This window comes from Nannobrachium achirus, assembly GCF_963921795.1.
Source record: "Nannobrachium achirus genome assembly, chromosome: 17".
Taxonomy (NCBI): Eukaryota; Metazoa; Chordata; class Actinopteri; order Myctophiformes; family Myctophidae; genus Nannobrachium; species Nannobrachium achirus.
This window is the reverse complement of record NC_137824.1, coordinates 21,993,971-22,016,405: the sequence shown is the minus strand read 5'-3', so window position 1 is coordinate 22,016,405 and position 22,435 is coordinate 21,993,971. Positions and strand designations below refer to the sequence as shown.

At 39.8% G+C, this 22,435-nt stretch overlaps 2 protein-coding genes across 2 annotated transcripts; both read right to left on the bottom strand.

Annotated features, from left to right (window-relative positions):
• Window positions 1–36: 36 nt before the first annotated feature.
• On the bottom strand, window positions 37–6,117 carry LOC308301589 (CDGSH iron-sulfur domain-containing protein 1). Its single transcript, XM_080745625.1, has 3 exons — window positions 5,984–6,117; window positions 3,122–3,324; window positions 37–1,024 (listed from the first exon to the last, which is right to left on the bottom strand). Exons 1-3 carry the CDS (start codon window positions 6,072–6,074, stop codon window positions 932–934), a joined length of 387 nt encoding a protein of 128 aa, XP_080601751.1. The 5' UTR covers window positions 6,075–6,117; the 3' UTR covers window positions 37–931.
• Window positions 6,118–8,686: 2,569 nt separating this feature from the next.
• Window positions 8,687–22,032, bottom strand: ube2d2 (ubiquitin-conjugating enzyme E2D 2). The gene is made up of 7 exons (XM_080746466.1): window positions 21,757–22,032; window positions 19,839–19,902; window positions 13,668–13,699; window positions 13,395–13,472; window positions 12,373–12,478; window positions 11,405–11,498; window positions 8,687–10,029 (listed from the first exon to the last, which is right to left on the bottom strand). Exons 1-7 carry the CDS (start codon window positions 21,778–21,780, stop codon window positions 9,984–9,986), a joined length of 444 nt encoding a protein of 147 aa, XP_080602592.1. The 5' UTR covers window positions 21,781–22,032; the 3' UTR covers window positions 8,687–9,983.
• Window positions 22,033–22,435: the final 403 nt, after the last annotated feature.

The window sequence follows — 22,435 nt, the reverse complement described above, 5'->3', positions numbered from 1 at the left end:
AACGTCTTAGTGGAAACACTAAAAAGAGGCGATGGCAAAAGTTCTGAGTCCTCAAGAGACGACTTTAATTCACAATACACAGAACAATGAATCATTGTCATCAAGTCAACACAGCATATATGCAATAGAAAAGTAACTCTGATGGAAAAGCAAAACATGATCAGCAGACATTTAGTTTGAACACTTAACAGATTAAATATAACAGTATTCTATTCACAGAAAGCAGACAGAACCAGTGCCAAGAGGACAGTGTCTCCAACTGCTTTTAAACCGAATATGTGCGCAATATCCAGCTTTCATTAAGACCGCCACCTTTTCATCCGTTTGGCTTAGCAGCTTTTGCACTTTTAGCGCAAAAATAAAATCATAAGGGATTTCTGAGAGGCTGTACCGCTGTAGTTGTGTCTAAAATAATGCTTCAAATTTTAAATCAGAGATCGTAGAACTCAACTCATTGATCATAAATAACCTGCCTCATTATTTCTCAGCCACCTGCTCTGTACAGGAGGTGGGAACACGTCAGACATGAATGTATGACACATGTACAGGGCTCATTTTCACCTAGAAGCATAATAACTTTATATCAAATAGGTCAGAATGCCACTGTTTAATCAAATACTCATCTTACTCTGTTGAGACACCTTCCTCATCATTCCACGCCTGGACCTTCATTTTTGAAGATGAAGAAAAAAGTTAAATAAGTGTGGAATGTATGGGGAAATATATATTTTTCAGCATTTTCCAAGTTCAGACTTTCACACATTCTGAATGAATTAGAAATGCAGCATCGTATACAAATGGGTATGGGTTCTGGGACAGAGAACTATTAACTGATTGTATTATTGCACTGTGACCAGTGGCATGACACTTGAGTGCTGAAGCTGAAGAAAAAGGCGATGGGAGGATAGAGCCCTCTGGTTGGTTGGTTGGTTTAGGCATCCTTCTTCTTAATAATGATGAGCGGTCCAACGTTGTCACCCGTTTCCTCGTTGTGCTTGGTATGGGCGCCGTCACAGTATGGGAACTGCAAAGAAAAAATGTGTCAGGTGTGTGGGGGAAAACATCTCAGTTACTTTACCAAGTAAAGTTGTTTCCCCCCCCATTTAAGTATCTGCAAGTAAGCTACTTGGTTATGACAACAAAATCAACATGGTGCTCAGTTCAACATGCCTCTAAGGTAGAGGTCTTCGGACCTGCCCGAGATCCGAAATTACCCGCGATCCGAACCGAACCGAGCCGGGTAACGGGGCCGTTTTCTAGCTTTTACCGCGGGGCGGGCCGGGGCCGGGGCCGTCTGCCCCGGTTCCCCGGGTATCTCCTGTTACCCGAGTGGAGCCGAGACAGGCCGAGATTGAAGTGAAAGCGAACGCAACAACTGCACCAAATAGATAACGCCACACGATGGCACTAAAGATGCAGCATGTAATATGTTGCATTGGTTGTGAGAACTGAGAAGTAGAACTCACTCAGTCACAACAACACTGACTGTATCAGTTGGATTGTTATTATTATCAAAGATATTAACGTAACGTTTTGGTTAACGGTTTACAATGGAGTTGTCATTGCGTGTTGTCATGCTCTGCAGAGCAAAATGGACACTCAAAGCAGAAAGATATAATGAACAACACATGCGACAGAAAACGATAGCATTAGCATTGGCTATAGCCAAAGAAGAAGGAATAAAAACATGGATTTATTTGTATTTACAAACTGTCCGCATTGACTTACTGGTCTGGGAAAAGATCATCTTTTGGCGAGAGGCACAGCGCCGCTGACAGCAACAGCAGCACCGTGGCGACGTTAGGTAAGAAATATGTCTGATACAACTCTTAATATAATAACGTTGGCATTCTTTCATTTCGGGGCGACAGGTTCGGGTCTCGGATCTCTCGTTCTGCTCGGGTATCGGATCCAATTTTTCTAATAACAGGCGGGGCCGTTCGGATCGGATCCATCACGTCTCGGGGCTGATCGGGTAACGGTTATCAAATTCCAAATGATAGACGGGGCCATATGGGTCCGGGTCCGTTTCCCCCGGGTCCTTTTGGGTTCGGGTAGTTCAAATTGGACCCGTGAAGACCTCTACTCTAAGGGCACATTGTGTCATAATTGTACAAAATATGGAAAAATACATAATTCAATCTAGAGCATTTAGATGACATTATACAGTCACTTGAGAATGAACGAATGAATGGAAAAACATACAAAATTCACAATCCTTAAAAAACAAAACATTTTGATATTTAAAACACCTTCAGATAATGATGCAAGATAATAATAATAAAAATAAAAACCTTAATATTTTAAAAAAAAAGTAATAATATTCTGCAAGACAAAAAAGAGGTTTTCTTTTACTCAAAACTGTACTCCTGAATTTTAAGGCATTTTAAAATCTCCCCAGAGATGTACACAATTTTACACCATCACTCCCAAAACTGAAACACACCCGTTTTAAAAATAAACAACCCTCTTAAATTCTACTGTTCATCTCTTGATTTAAAAAGACGTTGAATACAAGCTGAATGGTTTTTATGTATGCCATATCTACAAATTTTAATGTGCAAGACTTAAATTTTGTGCATACAAAACACTGAGCAATGTGTATTTGATTTTCTTCTCAATTATTTTATGATTCTTAATTTGTGATGGCACAGTTTCCTCACCAACTGCCCGACATCCATTCATGGATGTGACTTGTAGTAACCTGTCATTACAACAGATTCTACACACTTTTACAATCTTTCACGGGCAGCTGTGATTTATGGGGGATAGTAGTGTAACTGTAAATAGTAATAAAGAAATCACCGGCCACTTGAATGCATGCCCCCACACACACAAAAAAAAAAAAAAAAAAGAATCGCAAAAACGATAGAAAGCAGTAAATGAAAACATTTAACACTATTTTTTTCTTTTATTACAATCTAAAATATAACCATTGTTGTAAAAAAAAAAAATGTTGTCCTTTTAGTTGCCAGTCGATTACTGGATTTACGTGTGGGCTACTACCACTGAAACGATGAGGGGAGGCATTAACACAAATAAGATCGACACAGACACCTCACTTCTCTGTGAGTTATGGATTCAAGGTTGGGGGATCTTGGGGAATAAAAAAAAGTCTGACCTTCTTTGATTTCCAACAGCGGCAGTAGACAGCCTTGGTGCCGATGTCCTCCATATCAAAGCTGTGGACCACTTTGGGACTGTCTTTGCTGATGCATGTGTTGACCTGGCCCTTCTTACAGCTGCTACCGCTCAGGTACCGACTGACCAGGAAACCTCCCACAGCTGCCACCACCGCCACTGGGACTGCTACAATTAACTGATCTGTGGAGACATGTTGGCATATATCAGACAGTAGTTTTAACAGGATTTTTACTAATTTATTTCCAAAACTTTTCCAGAATATTTAACCCAATTTCCAGGACTATATAACAATAATTCAGCTCAATAACGAGTCACTTACTCCTATGCACAGTGACCATGCCAGTGGTTCTCAACCTTTTTGAGGTGTTGTGAGCATTTCTGCCTCTAATATTTGACAATTTGGCCAATGTTTAATTTGTCATTTCAGAGGTATTAACAAAATCAATAACCAAAGACAATGCATAGCTATTTTTTCCAGGACCTTCCAGGACCCTTGATCAATTCCAAAACTTTTCCAGTACTGGAAAAACATTTTTCTAATTTCAAAATATTTCCAGGAATTTCAAGACCGTGGGAACCCTGTTTTAATGTCGCAGTACACCTACTGTACTACCCCAGAGCACTATTAGCAAGAATGGTTTATGTTTAGGCGTTTCGAATTCTGCCTCAACCCGTCCCAAATTTGCATTCAATGACATTGACAGTATTAACAGAGCTGCTACCTTTAAATGCATTTTAAATTTGAACCTTTTTTTCTTTTCTTTGTATACTACTGAAATAGTATTGAGAGAAAAAAGAAATGCGTCTATTTGTTCCAAAAAGCTTCATACCCTGTATATACTGTACATAATGACAAAATGTGACATAGCTCTGTTTACACAATGCTGTACCCCTTCCAAATGTATATTATGTCCCCCATTTTCAACAGTTTTTGTTATATTTTGACACTTGCTTTGGCAATGTTAATTCAAAACGTATGTTTTCTTATGCCGATAAAGCTCCTTTGAATTGAATTCAATCGACATTGTACAACTGATATTTGTGCACCTAAATCCAAGGTAGAGTCATGTTATCAGTGTGCTTGAGCACAGGGCGTTGCTCAGGCATTTAGCTTTGTTTGTTTGATTGATCCAACATGTATTAATGGGCCGGCCACCGGGCCCCATAATGACCAGCCACCAGGTGCACGCTCGACGCAATGTTTGAGTAGCACACACATGATTGTTTGTTACATGAATACTATCTAAAGAATTACCATAATATGTAATAACCCTTAGCCTTTTTGTAATTTTATCTTGCATTGCTTGTTCAGACATTTTGAGGACACCAGTCCAAACCATGAAATAGGCAATGAAATGTTCATCTTTACAGCAAAAACACAATACTACTTGGTCAAGTCACCCATGGTCACTGCATTGGAATAGTAAACCCATATTGGCCCAGATGCTGAAACAGATTAAGATCTATGGAAGGCCTTGTGTTGCTTCAAACCATGAAAGCTCAGACCTACTCTAGCTAATATGTATAAGTAGACTAGCCAATTCCAGCTCTGTTCTTAATCCATGAAACTATGCGTTAACTGAAATACAAGACTCAAAGCCTGTTCTCTTTTCATTGGCAAATTGGTTATGCTTTCATGGTTAGTTACATACATGGACTGGCTTGTCAGTTGTGTTCAACTCATTCATAATCTAGAATTGAGACCTAGGCATTTAGAAATTGTAGTTTTTGTTGTGACGAAACTGACAGTTCTCCTTATCCCACCAGAGACCCCCTATATACTGTCCACTTCTCATGTTCTCAGATTTCCCATGCCTAAACTAGAAAGATGCAATTTGAAATTGCGAGTGTGGTTGCTGACGATATTCTACAGTACGCCAACTGCCATGTGAAGCTCGACCAATTGATTCCCACTCCCATTGATTCCCTACTGATTCCCACTCCCATTGATTCCCTATCCCTTTCATTTCAAATGGCAGCAGAAGAAGTCTATAAAGTTTCCCTAGGACTATAATGTGTTAACCACACTAAAAAAAAAACATGAAGAGTTGCTTCCCAATCTCCCCTGCTGTGATGTGAGAATTGTAATTAAATGATTGTGTCTGAATGCCACATCACATGAGAAGTCTATAATTATGCACATCCACACGTGATTCACCATACTGTAGCATACACAGCTCACCCACTTTGTTTTGTCTAAAAGCGTTGAATAGAAATTATTGATAGGCCCTACCCACTTGGCATCTCTAACGGCTTTGAGTTAAGATACAACAAACCACACAAGCCGACCAAAGGCGACTGTTCAACGTCGTGATGGTCTGCCAAGTCAAACGTGAATCACATGATGACTGACGCCTTGTTGGTCAGGGAGGATTATTGTTGTGCAAACACCTTGTTGGGCGGATTAGGCTCCAGATAATGTTGGGCACACAAAGCAGCAACGATCTCAATTGTAAAACAGGATCATCTGCAGCAAGTCATTCAAATGTAGTGTGTGTGTGTGTGTGTGTGTGTGTGTGTGTGTGTGTGTGTGTGTGTGACACAAAGTTGTAACACAACCCAGTGGCTGCGTTTGACAGTTGTGACTGGCCGCCGGTTTGCTACAGCAGCTGACCACGTAACAGTTAGTATTTAGCTGTAGGGGGAAAGCGTCTTAATTGCTTTTGAGTTTAATTTACCGACGACCGGTATGGTTTATGGATCAATATTATTAGCGCCATTTCCCACAAGCAGGCGCCTGTCGTCGTACATTACTCAGATGATATCCACTAGCGAGCTGCCTCCAAACAAACTAGGTTAGCTAGCATTAGCTAATAAGTTATGGCGTTTAAAACGTTACCTTTTGATAGCCGGAACCCCGAGCTTGGTAATGCAGACATCGCAACTGGCAACTCTGGCATTGGTATTGCAGATAGATCTGGAGTTGTCATGCTGTTGTTAATGTTATCCTGGGTCTACTAGTGTGTGTTGAACAAGGTCAAGTCAACTCAGTGGTGCTCTGAGCTGAACCCGTCACAGCAGCAGCAGCCAATAAGCACACAGGGGAGGAAAAAGTACTCACATGTATCAATACTGTAGTGTAGAAATACTCTTATTAGTAAAAGTCTGGAATTCACATTTTTTACTTTAAAAGTGCCAAAGTATTGACATCAAAATGTACTTAAAGTACCAAAAGTAAACGTACTCGTTATGCAGAATATCATTTTTGTTTTGTTTTCAAATGTAGGCTATAGGCCTGCAAAAATGTTTGAAACTAGCAGATCTACAAGCTCACAATGCATCGTATTGTTGCCAATTTTCAAATGGCTTTCACATTTTTCAAATAAAAGAAGTGGACTGTGGAGAGTAAAGGTATAATATTGGAAATACTCAATTAAAGAGGGAGGAACAGAGAGTCAGAGACGTTATTCCAACCAGCTCCTCCTAGATCAGTTAGCTCAGCTGAAGTCAATTTGACTACTGGGATCAGTTGAGTTCACTTGCCATTCAAAGGTGTATTTATTGGCGTGAGAAAACGTACGTCTACATTGCCAAAGCAAATACGCACACGGTCTAGAGCGGATACGGAAATGGTTTATGAGAGGCTGAGAGCATAACGGATACAGTAGGCGGCCTTTAGAACGGAACACTCAAAACTGATCAAAATAGAACCCGCTTTCCACAAGTACTGCGAGAAGCCTGATGACGCGACTGAAAACAATACATGTGCTTTAATTGTTTTCTTAATATACTTACACCGAAACAAATGCATCGTCATAAAAGAAAATACACACTAATTTCATATTTTGGAATGCTTATCATGCCCCACTTTTAGCAATGAAAGTTTTACATTTAATGTGAAAAATATGCGTTTCTTCAACAGAACCAACAGAGGGCAACCTTACCTCACCTTCTTTCTCCAGAACGCATCACAAAAATACCAAGAATTCTTTATAAATTGTCTCGTCCATGATCCTTCCAGATTCCCAAGCAAGGGCAGTGTGGGGGGTGGCAGGGTCATCATTATCAGACTTAAATGTATCCTTCAAATTCTATCAATTGTAGAAATATTAGACTTCAATTCAATTGTCGAATATTTGATCATGTATACTTTCTTTTACATAGGAATATTTTTCAAATTATTTAACATTTTGGATAAAATAGCCAATGTTATATCGAGGTTCCCAGATGCTCTACCGTCTTGTCTTGACCACCACATTTTCCTATTATATTTATACTACTTCAAGAGGGTAACCGAAGGAATCGACACCTAAACACTACAGGCAAATTAAATTCCCCCTCTCATAATGTAAAAGATCCATTCATGATCAAACCATGAATACTTTACATTCATGTTTAGGTGCAGACTCTTCCTGTATCCCTTGAGGAAAGATGGGGAGGCCATGTTTGATAAACCACATTTGAATTCAACCACTGTAGAGGTGCAATAGGTAATTGAACTTATCTATTATAGAATTAAACAATTGTTCATTTAATAATATACTTAATAATAGATTAAGAATCAATATTTTGTGCATGTATTAGACCAGTAAGACTCCCTAATCGGGAGATAAGCGACCGTAGGTGGACGAATAGGTACCGGCCCCGGCTCTCCCGGACGCTCCTAGGCCGAGTTAGGGCATTTTATGTGAGCTGCAGTGGAGGGGGTCCTCCACTGGGGGCGTCACCACTTTTGTATCCGTTCTGGAGCACCAGGAGTGGGTGGTCCCCAGGAATTCCCCGTGAGCAGCCCCGTTGGGGTGGTCATTTTTGCACATTTGGTCATTTTTTTACATATGGGGGGTCCCTGGGACTCGGGGGGTCCTTGGAGGTTGTAGTTTGGCAGGCAAGGAGTGTGTGCGCAAAATGTGGCATGGATCGGGTGAACGGTTGCGGAGATATGAGCAGGGAAAAAGTGTGACGTGTGACCACATTTGGTCATTTTTTACATCTGGGGGTCCCCCAGGGACCTGGGGGTCCCTGGAGGTTGTAGTTTGGCAGTCAAGGAGTGTGTGTGCAAAATTTGGCATGGATGGGGGCAACGGTTGTGGAGATATGAGCAGGGCAAAAGTGTGACTGACTCACTCACTCACCCACAGACAGCCTGTGGAGGTTTTGGTAGTAAATGCGACCTATGGTCGCAACAAAAAGTAAAAAAGACAAATAAGCTCACATGTGACGCCATCTTTGATTTTGCAATTAATGGAAAAAGTAATAATCCCTTAATCCAATAGTTGTAGCCCGGCCTAAACAATTGCTCCACCACCAATACATGCCAGAAAATAAAGACATGCAATACCCTTCCCTAAAACTCCCAACATGCAATTAATTCCCATTCTCAACTAACAAGTCTACATACTGGTAAGTGCCCAATAGAAACCTAAGTGTACATATTAAACAGAAAATAATCAAAGATGCCAATAAAAATAGACAATATTGCAGTCCAGCAAAATTTCAAAAAATGTTCAATAGAATTAGGATCGATGGGGAGTGGGCTTCAGATTCCTGTTTCCTCCCTCAACTATATTTTCTCCAACAGGGCCTGAAAATGAGGACACAGGAGTCAGGTTTTTTTTATTTTTATTACACAGTTTAATCAACACACAAAGCTCAATGAGCCTTTCAGGTAATTTAATATACAGAGGTTTTTTGTGCAAGGAGAGTGGGTTCTCCTCACACCCAGAGCCCAAGCCAGTCCCATTAGCCTTCAAGATGTTAGCCTCTAATTTCAACAATAGCCAAAAAAGAAAAAAAAAAAAAAAGAAAAGAAAAAGAAAACAATAATGCAACCTAAAGAGTTATGGGGGAGAAATAAAACACAGGTTAAAAAAAAAAGAAAAGAAAAAAAACTTAAATACCTGGTCCAGAACCACCTCTTTTGTGAATGTAAAGAAGGTGGTGGTGACAAAGGGTTTAGACTTTGTGCATGTGTGTGTGCATGATGCGTGTAAAGGGCGGGAACAACTTGGTTACATGGCATAAGGGTATAGGAGTTGGGGAGTGGGAGGTTGATGGGATAAATTCAAGTCCTTTCATAGAATCCAAGAGAAGACCCAAATAGGCCATATACGTTTTCCCCATTTATATAGCCTGCTATGACTTTATTTTTTTTCTTTCAAAGAATTCCTTGTACAAAATACAGAGTGCCCCTCGACTCCCGTGCGAAAATGGCTTTCTTGAATTGTCACCCCTACAGCTGGGAATTATCGGGAAACAACAAGAAAGGGTGTGCAGAGTGTAAAAATCCCTCCATCTCATGTCCCCCCCTCCCCTCCAAAAAATGGAAAGGAAAATATATAAAAAGAAACAAAGGTCCCCTAGTTTTACAGATGCTAAAAAAAGGAATGTTTTTAGTGCTAAACGTTTGGAGTGAGCAAGTGGAGAATGCAGATGGAAATAGGTGGGGTGTCTGTGTGTGTGTGTTGGGGGGAGGGGAAGGAGTCAGGTGGGAACAGCCCAGCCTGCATGGAGAAAAATGAGGAAATATGAGGTCAGTCGGGAGGCATGAGGTCCCTGGGAAGAGAGGTGAGGGGCGGGTGGAGAGGTTGGGTTTCCATAACAAGTTGAGAATATGTACACCGGAGGCTGGGGTTTTGGTGGTGTGAGCTGGTAGGAATGAGGATGGGATATGAGAGAATGGGAAACAGAAGTTGGGGGGGGTAGTGGGGCAGAGGGAGTTTTTACAGGTACTCTGATGAAGGGGAGGCAATGGCTCAAAGAAAGCACTCCAATGGAAACCAACAAGATCTTGTTTTAAACTTTTTCATTTGTGTTTTTTTTTTTGTTTTGTTTTCTCTTTACTTCTGAAGCTCCCCTAACCTTAACTTGTAGAGGTGGTTGGCCATGATTTTACCCCGACACTACATTGCATACTTTTGTGTCCATTCCCGAGCTATTCTGTTGTACCTATAAGACAAAGTGAGAAAAGACAGGTTAGTCATAATAGTTGGGTAAAAATGACAAGGTTTTATGTTTGAGGAAAATGTGATTACAAACCCCTGAGCTGACGCAACAAAACACACCCTCTGCCCATTCAATTCTTAGGCAGCCTAATCAACAGCATGCAAACACAGGGCAAGTAAACAAATTACATCCTATGGGAAACCTCCTCTCCAAAGATGAAAAAAGAATCTCCAGTGAGGTCTATTTATTCAAGTATAGTTACAGGCTGATATAGATTCAATTTTAGTCCACTTTAGTACCACTTCAAAGCTTAAGCTAGGCAATTCATGGTGTGGTATGGCTGCTGTTACAAATCTACTTTGTGAAATAATTAATCTTATTAAAAGTAGTTTTAAAGGCCTGTATCTATTCTCTGTATCCATTCTCTCTATTTTATCTGGTGGCAATCTACAATTAAATCAATTTATATCAATATGCAGACATAAGAGTATATAGAAAAATATATGTTTCTGACACATTATTTTTGCTTTCCTGAATAACGTATTTGGGTATATTATATCTGTGACCTTACGTAACACTTAGTGTAATATTCCAAATAAACAGCCATAGATCGGTCCTATGCCCCTGCGGTTAGCAGACTGATCTACGCGGCACTTTAAGCATCCATGCTACTTGTGTACTCACCCAATAATGAATACTTTGAGTCAGATATTGTCCTCTAGTTTCATAAGCCTTTTAAAGTTCTATCAGAAAACGTGTTAAATCAAATATCTCTACTTTACCACGAGCTTCACACGGACGACATTCTCTGTCAGCAACGGGGCCGGACCTAAAACGACTGTTGGACTGAACATACGAAAACTTCCTTTGAGAACACCTGTGTGTTTGGGAAGCACAAACGTATATTGACAGGTGCGTTGCGTGGGGTAATTCATCATACCACCTGCCAATTGTGTATCTCTACCACTCGCGTTGCGATATCATAACATCACATTAAAGGTAAATAAAGCGCTACTCCGGAATTCTCCGGATTTTTAATTTTTTGTTTTGTAAGGCTTTATAGAAGCTTGCTAAATGCCACCAGCCTATATAACTTGTTAAACGTTACGTTTTCCCTGTGGACAGAATGCACTGACAAGTGTGTGATTTTCGTGCTTGCAAAAGACATTAAAATGTTGGCAAAGTTCCTTTTTAATCATTTATGTCAGAGTCGTAGCCCTGTTTGCTTATGTTTAAGAAACACAGCTATGACCCGGCCATTAGAGACAATGGCTTGTGTATATTCTGGAGAACTTTAACTGTTCAATGTAGATGACGGAGTGCACGAAACACATAACAGTCCCTAAAATTATGTAACAAAAAAAGTGAATTAACGTACTTTTCCCTGTCCGTCTTGTAGATGCGAGCAATCTCGGGTACTAATGGATCATCAGGGTTTGGGTCACACAGCAGAGAGCAGATGGACAGGAGGACTGTAAGAGATGGGGAAAATAACAGGACGACAATGAGGTCTCAGATGAAAAAGGAGATGACTTTTTCTACTATCCGTTTATCGTTCAGTGGATTCAAATGGAGAACTGGGAGCCGATAATGATGCTAAAAAGAGAAAAGCAGAGCTCATAGTGAGCTACGTAATCCAGGCTCTACTGTTGATTGGGGCTGCCATTAGCAGCTGCACATACTGTAGTGTGATTGATTACATTACAGTAGATGACAAAATATGAATTGCCAACTTTTCACAAGGAAAACTAAAAAAATATGTATGGCATCATCTATTGTGCATTGCCATTAACTATTCTTACAACACTTCTTTGTCAGCTGCCTGCGTTACTTTCCATGGCAGTCAAACCCATAGTTTCACAGATCAATAAATTACTTTGTGTTGCACTGCGGAAGTCTTGATTTAGAGTTTACAGAGACCCTTGGATGTATGCCTGGCATTATATCAGCACTATAGTGAGGCTGATTTAACATAATGTAAGGCAATATAAGATAAAGAGAGGAGAAAATAATCCTGCAAATTGTTTATCTACCTCAGTCCCAACAACATTATTGTCCAATACAGATTTCATCTTTGTGGGAGCCCTTGCACGCTCATCTGCGTTTCGACCCATTTCGACCTGAGGCCGATTCTAAAAGCGCCTTCTAAAAGGTTTTCTGAAAACCTTCAAATTTTGATTCAAAAAGTGCAAAACAAATGATGTTGCTATATGTATAGCAACAACTACTGAGACACAGAGGGGGCCCCGGATTGAAAGGTATAACAAGGTATAGGTTACACCAGGTCCAGGTCTGCAGAAGCCTTACACATAAATACTATAGGGAAACCCCTTACAACTCGCCTACCTTTGGAGATGGTGAGAGCAGGAGACCACTGTGATCGCAGGATGTCAAGACAAATGCTGCCATTGCTGTTGATATTTGGGTGGTAGATTCTTGTGGTAAATGCGACCTGCATTTACAAATAAAGAAAAAGTGAGAAGTGGTTGATGAAGCAGTAACAAACACTCACATAAGTGCTTGTATCACATTGTCACTGCCGTTGGTGTTTATGTGTGGGGTGGGTGGTTATGATTGATTGATTGATTATTTTATTAGACAAAAATGGAGAACAGTACGAGTATAGTCAATACAATTGAAATGTAGTACAGTAGAGTTAAGGGCTTTGCACACAGGCACGATTTTCAACCATTGCGCTTTTTCCGTTTGCTGCATGATTAAAACACATTGGATTTGTTGTGCAATGCTGACTCCTCACTGTGGATCCGAAAAGGAGTCATAAAAGGAGTCAATGAGTTTTTACCGTATGCGAAAAGACACAAATCGAACTGGGTTCGATCGGGAAAAAAACGCACTGCCGCAACCACTTGTTGCACGGCAAATTCGGAGCAGGTGTGCATGAGATCATAGAGAATCATTAGTTTAAAAAAGAAAAGTCTGTTTTTTCACGCCTGTCTGCAAAGCTCTTTAAACACCCTGCCAAAAAGGAACATCCCAAATAAGACCTTTTACTGTCTTTTTTATGTTGGAAGCCCTCTGTATTTAATTCATGGACATCATAAATAGCAAGCAAAGAAAACATTCAATAATATCGCCGTTATAAAACACTATGTACAGGATAGGGGAAACAAGGGAGTGGGGGTGCTCACTTCTCGCCTGTCTATGGGAGAAGTGATAACTACCTCCTTCTCTGGCCTCCTGAAAGGTTTTGAAGGATGCCAGCGAGCTACATGTTTTAAGGAAGGTAGTCAAGGAATTCCACTCCTGGGTGGCAGTGTTGTAGAAGGAGAATTTACCCATATTTGTCTTATGGGTTTGTGTTATCAGATCATTGTGTGCCTATATGTGCATGTGTGTGTGTAGTTTACCTTTGGAGGTTTGAAGGGGTAGTCTGTGGGGAAGTGTATGGTCAAAAAGAAAACCCCACCCTGGTAAGGACTGTCATTCTGTAAGAAACACATTTATTTGATTAATAGACTTTCAGACAAATGCTAAGAAACAAAATATTGTTCCCAAAGAGGTGCACATTTCAAAATTATGGGCTAAAGTCTGTGAATAAAAAAAGAAACGAAAGGTGTAAGTGCTACAGTGTGATGAACAATAGAACTGTGTCATTACAGTTGTTTAAAGTAATTACTTACCGGTCCCATTATTGTGGCTTGCCAGTGAAACACTGAAAAGAAAAAGCAGACAAAATGTTTCATGAAACACGTGACTTTGTGGTGAGGCTGTGCCGTTTGGAAACATGGTGCCACATGAAAGTGTGCATGTTTGTTCATACGAGGGATGTGCTTGCAAAGAAAAGTGTCTTTGCTACCATGAAGAACTTTTATGCTTTGATGTAAACATTCACATGATATCTTGGAGAGAAAAAAAAAAGAAAAGGAAAAAAAGAAAAAAGAAACAGCAGCAAAACAATGATGTAGGGGATGCTACGGTGTGGTTTAGAAAACATGACAACAAAAACACAGTTGCATGTTGTTGGGATAACCAAGGCTTTGAAGTCTATGGTAGAGTGTTGTTGTCTAGAATGGTGGGCTTTTGGATTCACTACTGAGATATCATCTTTTGCATAATTATTTGCAGCCACTAGTTGGAAAAATCATCATTTGTGTTTAACATGCTGCTGTGGATGATGGTTACTGAAAACCTACCAGATACACTAAAAAGGAAGTTGTGGAAAACTGCAAAATGCATTGTCAGCTTCTGGTCCTTGATCAGATACACTTTTAACAGTGATGGAAGCAAAATATATATAAAAAAGCAAACTGGATGCATGTGTTTTTACTCTAGCCTACAGGTACGTATGAAGAAAATTCTTCCTGGAGATTCAAATCAAGACAACTTAAAATGCACACATGCTGCCAGTCTTTGCACTATAGCGTTTGTGCGTCTTGTTTGTACGTCTTAAGCTGAACAAGGCCAAGCCAACCATAGCACTCTAATACAGTGGTTCTCAAACTTTTTGGGCTTCGGTACACCCTTTTCCTGATTGCTGAATTCAAGTACCCCCTTTTTTTGACAACAACATTTTGATTAGACAATACTGACATAAAAAGTCCTGTTTTTATATGAATGTGTTGAAAATAAAAGTAACCTATTGTTTTCTATTCAGTAAGAGTTGTGCTAGTCAAACATCTTACTTCATTTGATTTTACACATGAAGTAACTTTACAGAGGATTTTCACATAAATGCGTGAATCATTAAACATTTTCCATTTTCTCTCAAGTAGCCCCTGTATTACCTCTGCGTACCCCTAGAGGTACACATACCCCCATTTGAGAAACACTGCTCTAATAAATAAAATATTAGTTACTGATTGATTGATACCATCTGTATCCGTTATGCTATTCAACTCATTTTGAGGATGTGAAGGTAGTAAGGTACACATTTTCCCTAAGTCACAAGTGGAGTGAGCCGTCATAACGAAGCTGCAAACTGGTTTATGATCACTGCCGTATACAAATAACACAGGGAAATAAGCAACCTTTCACACTTCAGGAAGTTGACAAGCCGAGGCGGCAGAGAGCCTCATTTGAAAACAATTTGCAGTACTTTGCAATAATATAATATTTTAGCTCTGTATGATACAAAATCCGGAGGCTTGATGACTAAAGCAACTACATGCTGTACACAATGACACACAGAACAGATCTAGTAACTTGTGAAAGTTCTAACTTAACTAAAGACAGCAAACCTCACCGTGAAAGAAGGATTTTCTTACAGAGCAGTGACAGTCATCTAACCCAAAACTACTTTTACCAATATTTGGCTATACTGTTCCTATAGACGTTTCACAACCACAAATACAGTCCTGGTCTGGCGGGTGTTCATTTGGGACCCTGAGTGAGTCACAAATATTAATATTATCGGTTAATTAACTGTTAATGAGGGACAGTTATTGGTCATGTAAAAAATACCATCCCTATTTTTTGCTAGGGATTATGGAATGTAATTTAATTAACAAAACCAAAATAGTAAAAGGGTTTTGCTGATTATTGCTAAAATGTATGCAGTAGCCCAACACTTCAGGATCAACCAGCTAAGAATAGAGGTCTAACAGGTACAGGGTAGACTAAAGGTCATTGGCACGAATACCAGAAGAGTCGCCAGAATGAAACTCCCCTGGGCTGATGGTTTATGCCTTTTGATTTATTGAGGTATTTATTATAAGTTTTGGATAGGAAAAGGTACAGTTTCATGACAGACAGTACAGTTCACTGATACAATGTCAACTAAAAGAAAACTCTGGTAAGGCAAGGCTTATTTGTTATTTTCCATTTACCTCTATAAACTATGCCTAAACGGTTAAACCTAACCTTAAACTCAGTAAAACGGTGCCAAAACCTAACCCTATTCCTAATCTTAACCTCAGAAAGATATGCGTAATCCTAAAGTTATTTCTATCCTTATACTTAGTAAAACAAGAATAAAAATCTCTGCAAGTTTCTTTCCGGTGACTCTACCGGTTACCATTGGCACCAGTCTCACCATTGGAATTACTTCAACGAAACATTACTGAATGAATACAGAAAATACATTTGCCTGATAATTCAATTTAGTCATTTCCATTTGACATGCTATTGATACTTTTCACTTTAGTTACAAGATTGAAATTGCCTCAGAAATATCTATTTTACAGATAATATTCCAGAAATCTTTATTTTACAGATCATATTCTTCAATGGTTTAAGTAAGCAAGCCTACTGTGCAATACGGTGCAAACTACAATCCAGCCAACACATGGAGATATAGAAGAGGTACTGCTATGAGAGACATTTCAGTGGGTTGTTTTGGGCCACACTGAAACTGCAGGTAGAATAGGGTCATAGTACATTAAATAATTATTTAATTGACTAGTTCACTCGTCTACGACATTTAATAATGACAGTTGTGGCTTGACAAGTTAAAAACGGATAATTCAACCCCAAATTGACTTTTTTTCTATCGATTACTCACCCCATGGAGACTTGAATTCATGGATATATTTTTAATAATTTGGTGGCTGGCTAGTGCCTCAATAATTTGAGGAGACTCTTTGTATCTCCATAGGGAACAAAGCAGGATCTTGAGTCTCCATAGGGAACCACTGTCTGGCTTAGGAATGCGACAAAAACAAAAAGAATATATACATGAATTCCAGTCTCCATGAGGTGAGGAATCGATAGCAAAAAAAAGTTATCCCTTTAATATAGTTAATGGGTAAACAATAAACAACTAGTAAGACGCCTCAGGGCGACAGCCATCTGGCCAGTGACGTATATCGGACCAGTTACCCATTTATGGAGACCCCTGATACCCATATATGGAGATCAATGTACTGTATATGCTGTGAGAGCCCAAACATGCTTACTCAGTTATTCGTTCCCAAACATGCTTACTCAGTTATTCGTTATGTGAAAATCCTATGATGTCTATGACATCTGACATCTTTTATGCCCATACATGGAGATCCCCGTCTGTAGAACCAGTCGTTAGTGGCCGATGTGGCCTCCATATATGGGCATTCCCATATGAAGTCCTGTTAGATATGGGCTTAATATTGATGACATCAGGGAACTACATATATGGGCATAAAAGGGATTCTATTAAGTGTGATATCACAGTGAAGCCAGAGTGTGATGACAGAGCGGCAAACCCATTCTGTTAAGAGTGGTTCCCCTAACATCACAGTGACGTCAGAGCATGATGTCAGAGCGACAAACCCATAGAACCACACTGTCAGGTGTCGCAATTATGTGATGGTGCAGATTGGGCAGATAAAGGTGTACTTTCAAAGGGTCTCCTCTCAAAGTCGTACATGCTACTGACAAACCGGGCCTTCATTTGGTGTGTTAATTGCCAGGACTGTCTACAAAAGCAAACGTTGTGGTAAAATAACATTTCCTCATTCCTTAGTATGTCAAAATAAATATATTTGTGTTGTCTGAAGTAAGTACCATAGTCTATCAAACCAGTGGAAACAAGGATTCCAAATTCAACATATTTATGAAAATGAAACTAGAGAAGGAATGCACCGCCACAGGTTTCATTTCCAATGATGGCTAAAATGTGTTATAAAGCTACTGCTGCATTATAGAAATAACATGTTGTGTGTAAGAAATACAGCATAAACACCTTGCTGTGTAACTGAAAGTAAAAGTAACATGCTGTACAGGTAGTGTGAAGCAGGCCAGGTATGGCCTGAAACGTGTTTCCTCAATTTAGCTGCAATACCATTGTACAACAATCAGAAGAGAACATGTTTACAAGAGGTCTTGTCTTGTGTAAGATAATGTAGGCCCATGTAAGCTGAGGATTGCTACAGGCTGTGGTAACTTAAACTATTTTCTAGACTAACTGTAGAGTATAAAATCACAAAAGACTACCCAAGAACTACACCCTGATATTGCAGCTCAGCCAACAACTATGAAAGGAATACAACAAAAATAAAACAATACCTCTGTTAAGCCTATATTATATGATTTGGAAATCATTTTTCATTTCTGGAGTTCAGGAGTATTACTTTTTAAATGTTTAAGAACACACAGGGAATCTAGAAAATGGATTCATAATTTAAAATCTAGGTAAGCGACTGCTGTACACACATGCGAGTAAATCTAGTCAATTTGGCAGAAATTAGAAATCCATCATAATTGGGGGGACTGGCTCACACAAGATAGAGCAGCCATCTTGGAATCAGAATGTTTCCAACAGTTTCAATCCTAACTTTGCGTTTAAGTGTTCTTAAGTGACACTTTAAATTATACTTTTGTAGAGGTTTGGGTTGTAAACTGTTGTAAATATTGATATTCAGTAGTTGCTCTGTTGATTAGAAGTTGATAATCCAAATAGTCAACTCTTTTAGCACACAATGAACACAAACGAAGTAGACGCTACAAATGTATAACATTAAAATTCAGCTGCAGTGCAATCATTAGTCATTTTAAACACATCCCAGTGACTCGAATGAAACAAGGAACGTACCAAAACACTCAAGTATACAGATCCATCTAAAAAAAAAATAGAATATTAAATCACAACTGACTGCAGAAACTTCCCACTGGACTTCAAGCAACTCTGACTTCAGAAGGTTGACATTTCTCTATTATAAATCCTTGTTTTGAGTGGTCTCGTGTTACATAGTAATATTTAGAAAAATGGACTTTTGATATTTTATGTATGCAATAACAATTTAAAAATTTAACAAAAAAGGTTTGGAATAATTCAATGAATGTGCAATGTATCTAGGATATATGAGTTTAAAAAAATATCAGAAAGTTTACTTTTCTTTTACACAAAATTCATTTTTTTTAGATGGATCTCTACACATACACGCACAACTGGCCTGGCTGTTGTACGTTCCTGTTCCCTTCACTCTTCTCCTTTTCTCACTGTTTGGCATGCACTCCAACCTGACAAGAGCTCTTGAACTTGACCATGTATGAAGTAGGGTAGCCTACTTCGTACTGTCCCTAGTTCTCCTTATCCAGATCTTTGCCATATAAAGTGCTTCTGTCACAAGCTAAAAATGTGCCAAGGAATGACAAGACTGCTGTAGTTTGACAAACTTCGGACATAATATTTAACTGCACCACGAGACAAAGCATGGCACATTCAAAAGTGGTCTTTTCATTCAAGATAGAGGCACCAAAGTACAAGATTGAAGCCCTGACAGCAGATTATTAGCATAGCAGAAGGATCCGTGTAAACACCACTGGGCGATGTCCACAGAGTATTTTCATGGCTCTCAGGACCACTTGCACTCGGCTGTCTGAGCCTGGTATTCACTCTCGACATGGATAAAAGCACAATAAGCGTTCATCAGTTTGGGGTATATTCTCTTAGCTATGGTAGAGCCTACATGTGGGGTTGTCTGATATTGTAGAATGAATTTAAAATCATATTCACTAAATAATCTGCCAGGCAAGATATTGTTGTGGGCCGGTTTTGTGAGCCACCCGTTTCTGGCCACTGGTTTATAAGCTGAAAGTGTGACTTTGAGACCTGTTTCACTGTGTAACGCAAGTCAATGAGAAGACATTTAAGGATATCAATTCCCAATAGACGGAGCAACCATGTAAGATATCTATCTCGCCAAGATTTGTAGTTACATAATGACATACATAATGACAAAGTAACTGCACAACCCAATCCCATCATAAAGTGTAATTGTGCTTAACCCCTTGCTGCTCTAGATGAGCAGGTTGGTGTCTTGCATGGCTTCCACCATCTGTGTGAATGGGTCAATGTAATGTAGATTTTAACGCTTTAAACCCTGGCCTGAACATTCTAGTGACCAGGAATCCAATGGTGAGGACTGAGAACTTACTGTCATCTCCTACTGGTCCTGCAGAACACTGGGCTGGTGGGTCCCGTGCCAAGTCATTCAACTCCTGAGACAGAGAAAGGACAAGGAAAATATATTACTTTATTTGATTATATACCTGCAATGTTAAAACATATTAGCCAGGAATGATCTCATGTCCTTGACTAAAGAAATTATTTGTTGACTAATGATCATATGAAATTGTTAACTCATTTGATTTAATTAACTAATCTGTGCAATTGTGTTTGCAGCATACATCATATAGAGAAGAGCCATTTCAGGTCAGTGATAACAGAAAATGTTATCATTTCATAATATTGTGGCTGAATTCAAATGTTTTATCTAGTTTACAAGAGATGTGTGTGGAAAGAGCATGCATAAGAGACTATTCTGACTAGTCAACTAACAAACTATTGGTCAACAAAGATCAAATTAAACAATTAACTGGTGAATTGACTACGAGGGGACAGCCCTAAATGAATTATCAATAAATAACTTTTGTGAAGCATGCTGTCCACTGGTAAATCATAAGATTGAACACATGTACGATTCCTCAACAGCTGACCACCATACACAGCTTTTAAAGCCAATGTCAGTGCTGTGTTTAAAATACTTTATACAACTCTGTCATCAATTACATCTCTAGCACTTACTGTCAGCACAACAATAATACTAAATCACTGAACATTGATGGTTGGGATAACCAATATTCAATATGAAATACTAATAGCTAGTAGCAATCAAAACACTGCTATGACAACACAGGGGCTCACAGGGACATTGGTATAGATCAACAGCGTGGAAGTTGGCCTTCTAGCCATGAATCAATGGTTAATGTCAGCTTACAATCAAAAGCAGCCATTTAGGCCCGATGTGGCAGGCACCAACATGGGGCTTTTTGTCAGACAACAGGGGCCATGGGGGATTTTTTTTAAAGAGTTTAGGCAAACTAAAACATAACCAATGCTGGTTTAGTAAAGATCTAATCCAACTTGCCTCAACCACCCGCTGTGAACAAGCTGGTATGAAAGGCAAAGGACGCGTGGGGCCTGTTGTGAACAACGTGAGCTACTCAACTTATCTGTCAAATCAAGGAGGTGGCAAAGTTAGGTTATGGCTCATTATACTTCGTCGCACAAGCCTGTCGCTCGACAAAAATGACGTACGTTGAAGTGAAAACCGGTGTCGACCCGCGTAGTCACTTTTTGTCAGTCGAATATACGTCATTTCTGTCGAAAACTAGCGATTCCTGTCGATTGTTGTGCGGCTAGCTAAGTATAAACGAGCCTTTAGGACGGCTAGGTGACGTTGGCCGTCTCGGGACTGGCGTAACGTTAAATACTTTGAAAAACGCGTGTCGTGTTGAATATGAGCATTATAATTGAGCTCTATTATACTATATTCCATGTTAAGAGCTAAGCTAACTAGTTTGTTACTACATGAAACGCGAAGCAGATTGCAAACCATTAGCCTAGCTAGGCACTAGCCAGCCACCAAGTCATAGACAGGCACTGCTAACGTCAGCTAGCCTGCTGTTAGTTAGCAGGTAGCTAGTCGAGACGAGCCCAATGGCCAAACTTGCCGTAAGATGTGATCTGACTTGCGTTCATTAAAAACGTGTATTTATATAATTATCATCACATATAGTCAGGCTATTAGCTGGCCCCGTTGTGTAGTTATAGCATCATCAGTTGGGGAGAAGAGCGGCGCATTGCTGAGCTTCACGGCTCGCCACTCGCCATTTGGATTGTTTACCGTTCCGTTATCTTAAAAGTGTATAATTCAACCAACGTTGTTGGTTTAATCACGGTATAACACACCTCACAGACAAGCCTCTCCCGTGTACCCCGTTTAAAAGAAACACCCGACACAAACAGCCGAAAAACGACACCGACCGGGGCCTTGCCGTTGACTTCCTTACCTTGTGAATTCTTTTCAGAGCCATTGTTGTGCTAGCGCTGCTGCTGTCACGGGAAAACGTGCGATTAAAATGGCGATCGGCGTCACTATCCGATGGTTAATACTAGAGGAAATGTACAATACAAAGAACGCCGTCGCGTAAATACTCGAACCCGAGGTCGCTGTGAGAAAGAACGGGCTTTTCTTGTTTTACTGATATCTTCTTTTTTTTCAAGGCGAAAGTGAAAGATGCAACTGTGGGGCAAGAACCGCGGTCCTTCCTCCTCCTACTGCAGCGGCTACCGAACCGAATCACTCACTGCTCAAAGCCCTCCGCCAGAATAGAGGGTGGGACGTTCACGAACGAATCGAGTCTCTCGAACGGCTCTTTGAAATGAACGATGGGATCCGGTTCGCAGTATTAGGGAGCCGTTCCTTTCTAAATGAACTCTTCTTTCTTTAATTATGTAAACGTATCAATAGCCTACTGCAATGTAGAAATACTCTGCCACAAGCAGAAGTTCGGAATTGTACTTGAAGCACAAAATTATTGGTATTCAGCCCTACCCCTCCCTGGCCTGACCATTCTTTGTATATACTTAGACATAGGCCTACTGTTTCTTGTTTATTCTTTCTTTTTTTTCCTGACTATATCTACTGCATAGTTCTGTGTTCTATTCGTCTGTCATTCAATGTTATAT

What these genes read in the sequence shown, in the direction of transcription:
- LOC308301589 (XM_080745625.1), bottom strand. Translation starts at nt 6,074, where the DNA reads ATGACAACTCCAGATCTATCTGCAATACCAATGCCAGAGTTGCCAGTT. An exon ending in GGGGTTCCGGCTATCAAAAG is followed by an intron (nt 3,325 to 5,983) that starts GTAACGTTTTAA and finishes ATGTCTCCACAG; the next exon opens with ATCAGTTAATTGTAGCAGTC. An exon ending in GCTGTTGGAAATCAAAGAAG is followed by an intron (nt 1,025 to 3,121) that starts GTCAGACTTTTT and finishes TTTTCTTTGCAG; the next exon opens with TTCCCATACTGTGACGGCGC.
- ube2d2 (XM_080746466.1), bottom strand. Translation starts at nt 21,780, where the DNA reads ATGGCTCTGAAAAGAATTCACAAG. An exon ending in TGCTCTCACCATCTCCAAAG is followed by an intron (nt 11,499 to 12,372) that starts GTAGGCGAGTTG and finishes CATCTCTTACAG; the next exon opens with TCCTCCTGTCCATCTGCTCT. An exon ending in TACAAGACGGACAGGGAAAA is followed by an intron (nt 10,030 to 11,404) that starts GTACGTTAATTC and finishes TTTGTCTTATAG; the next exon opens with GTACAACAGAATAGCTCGGG.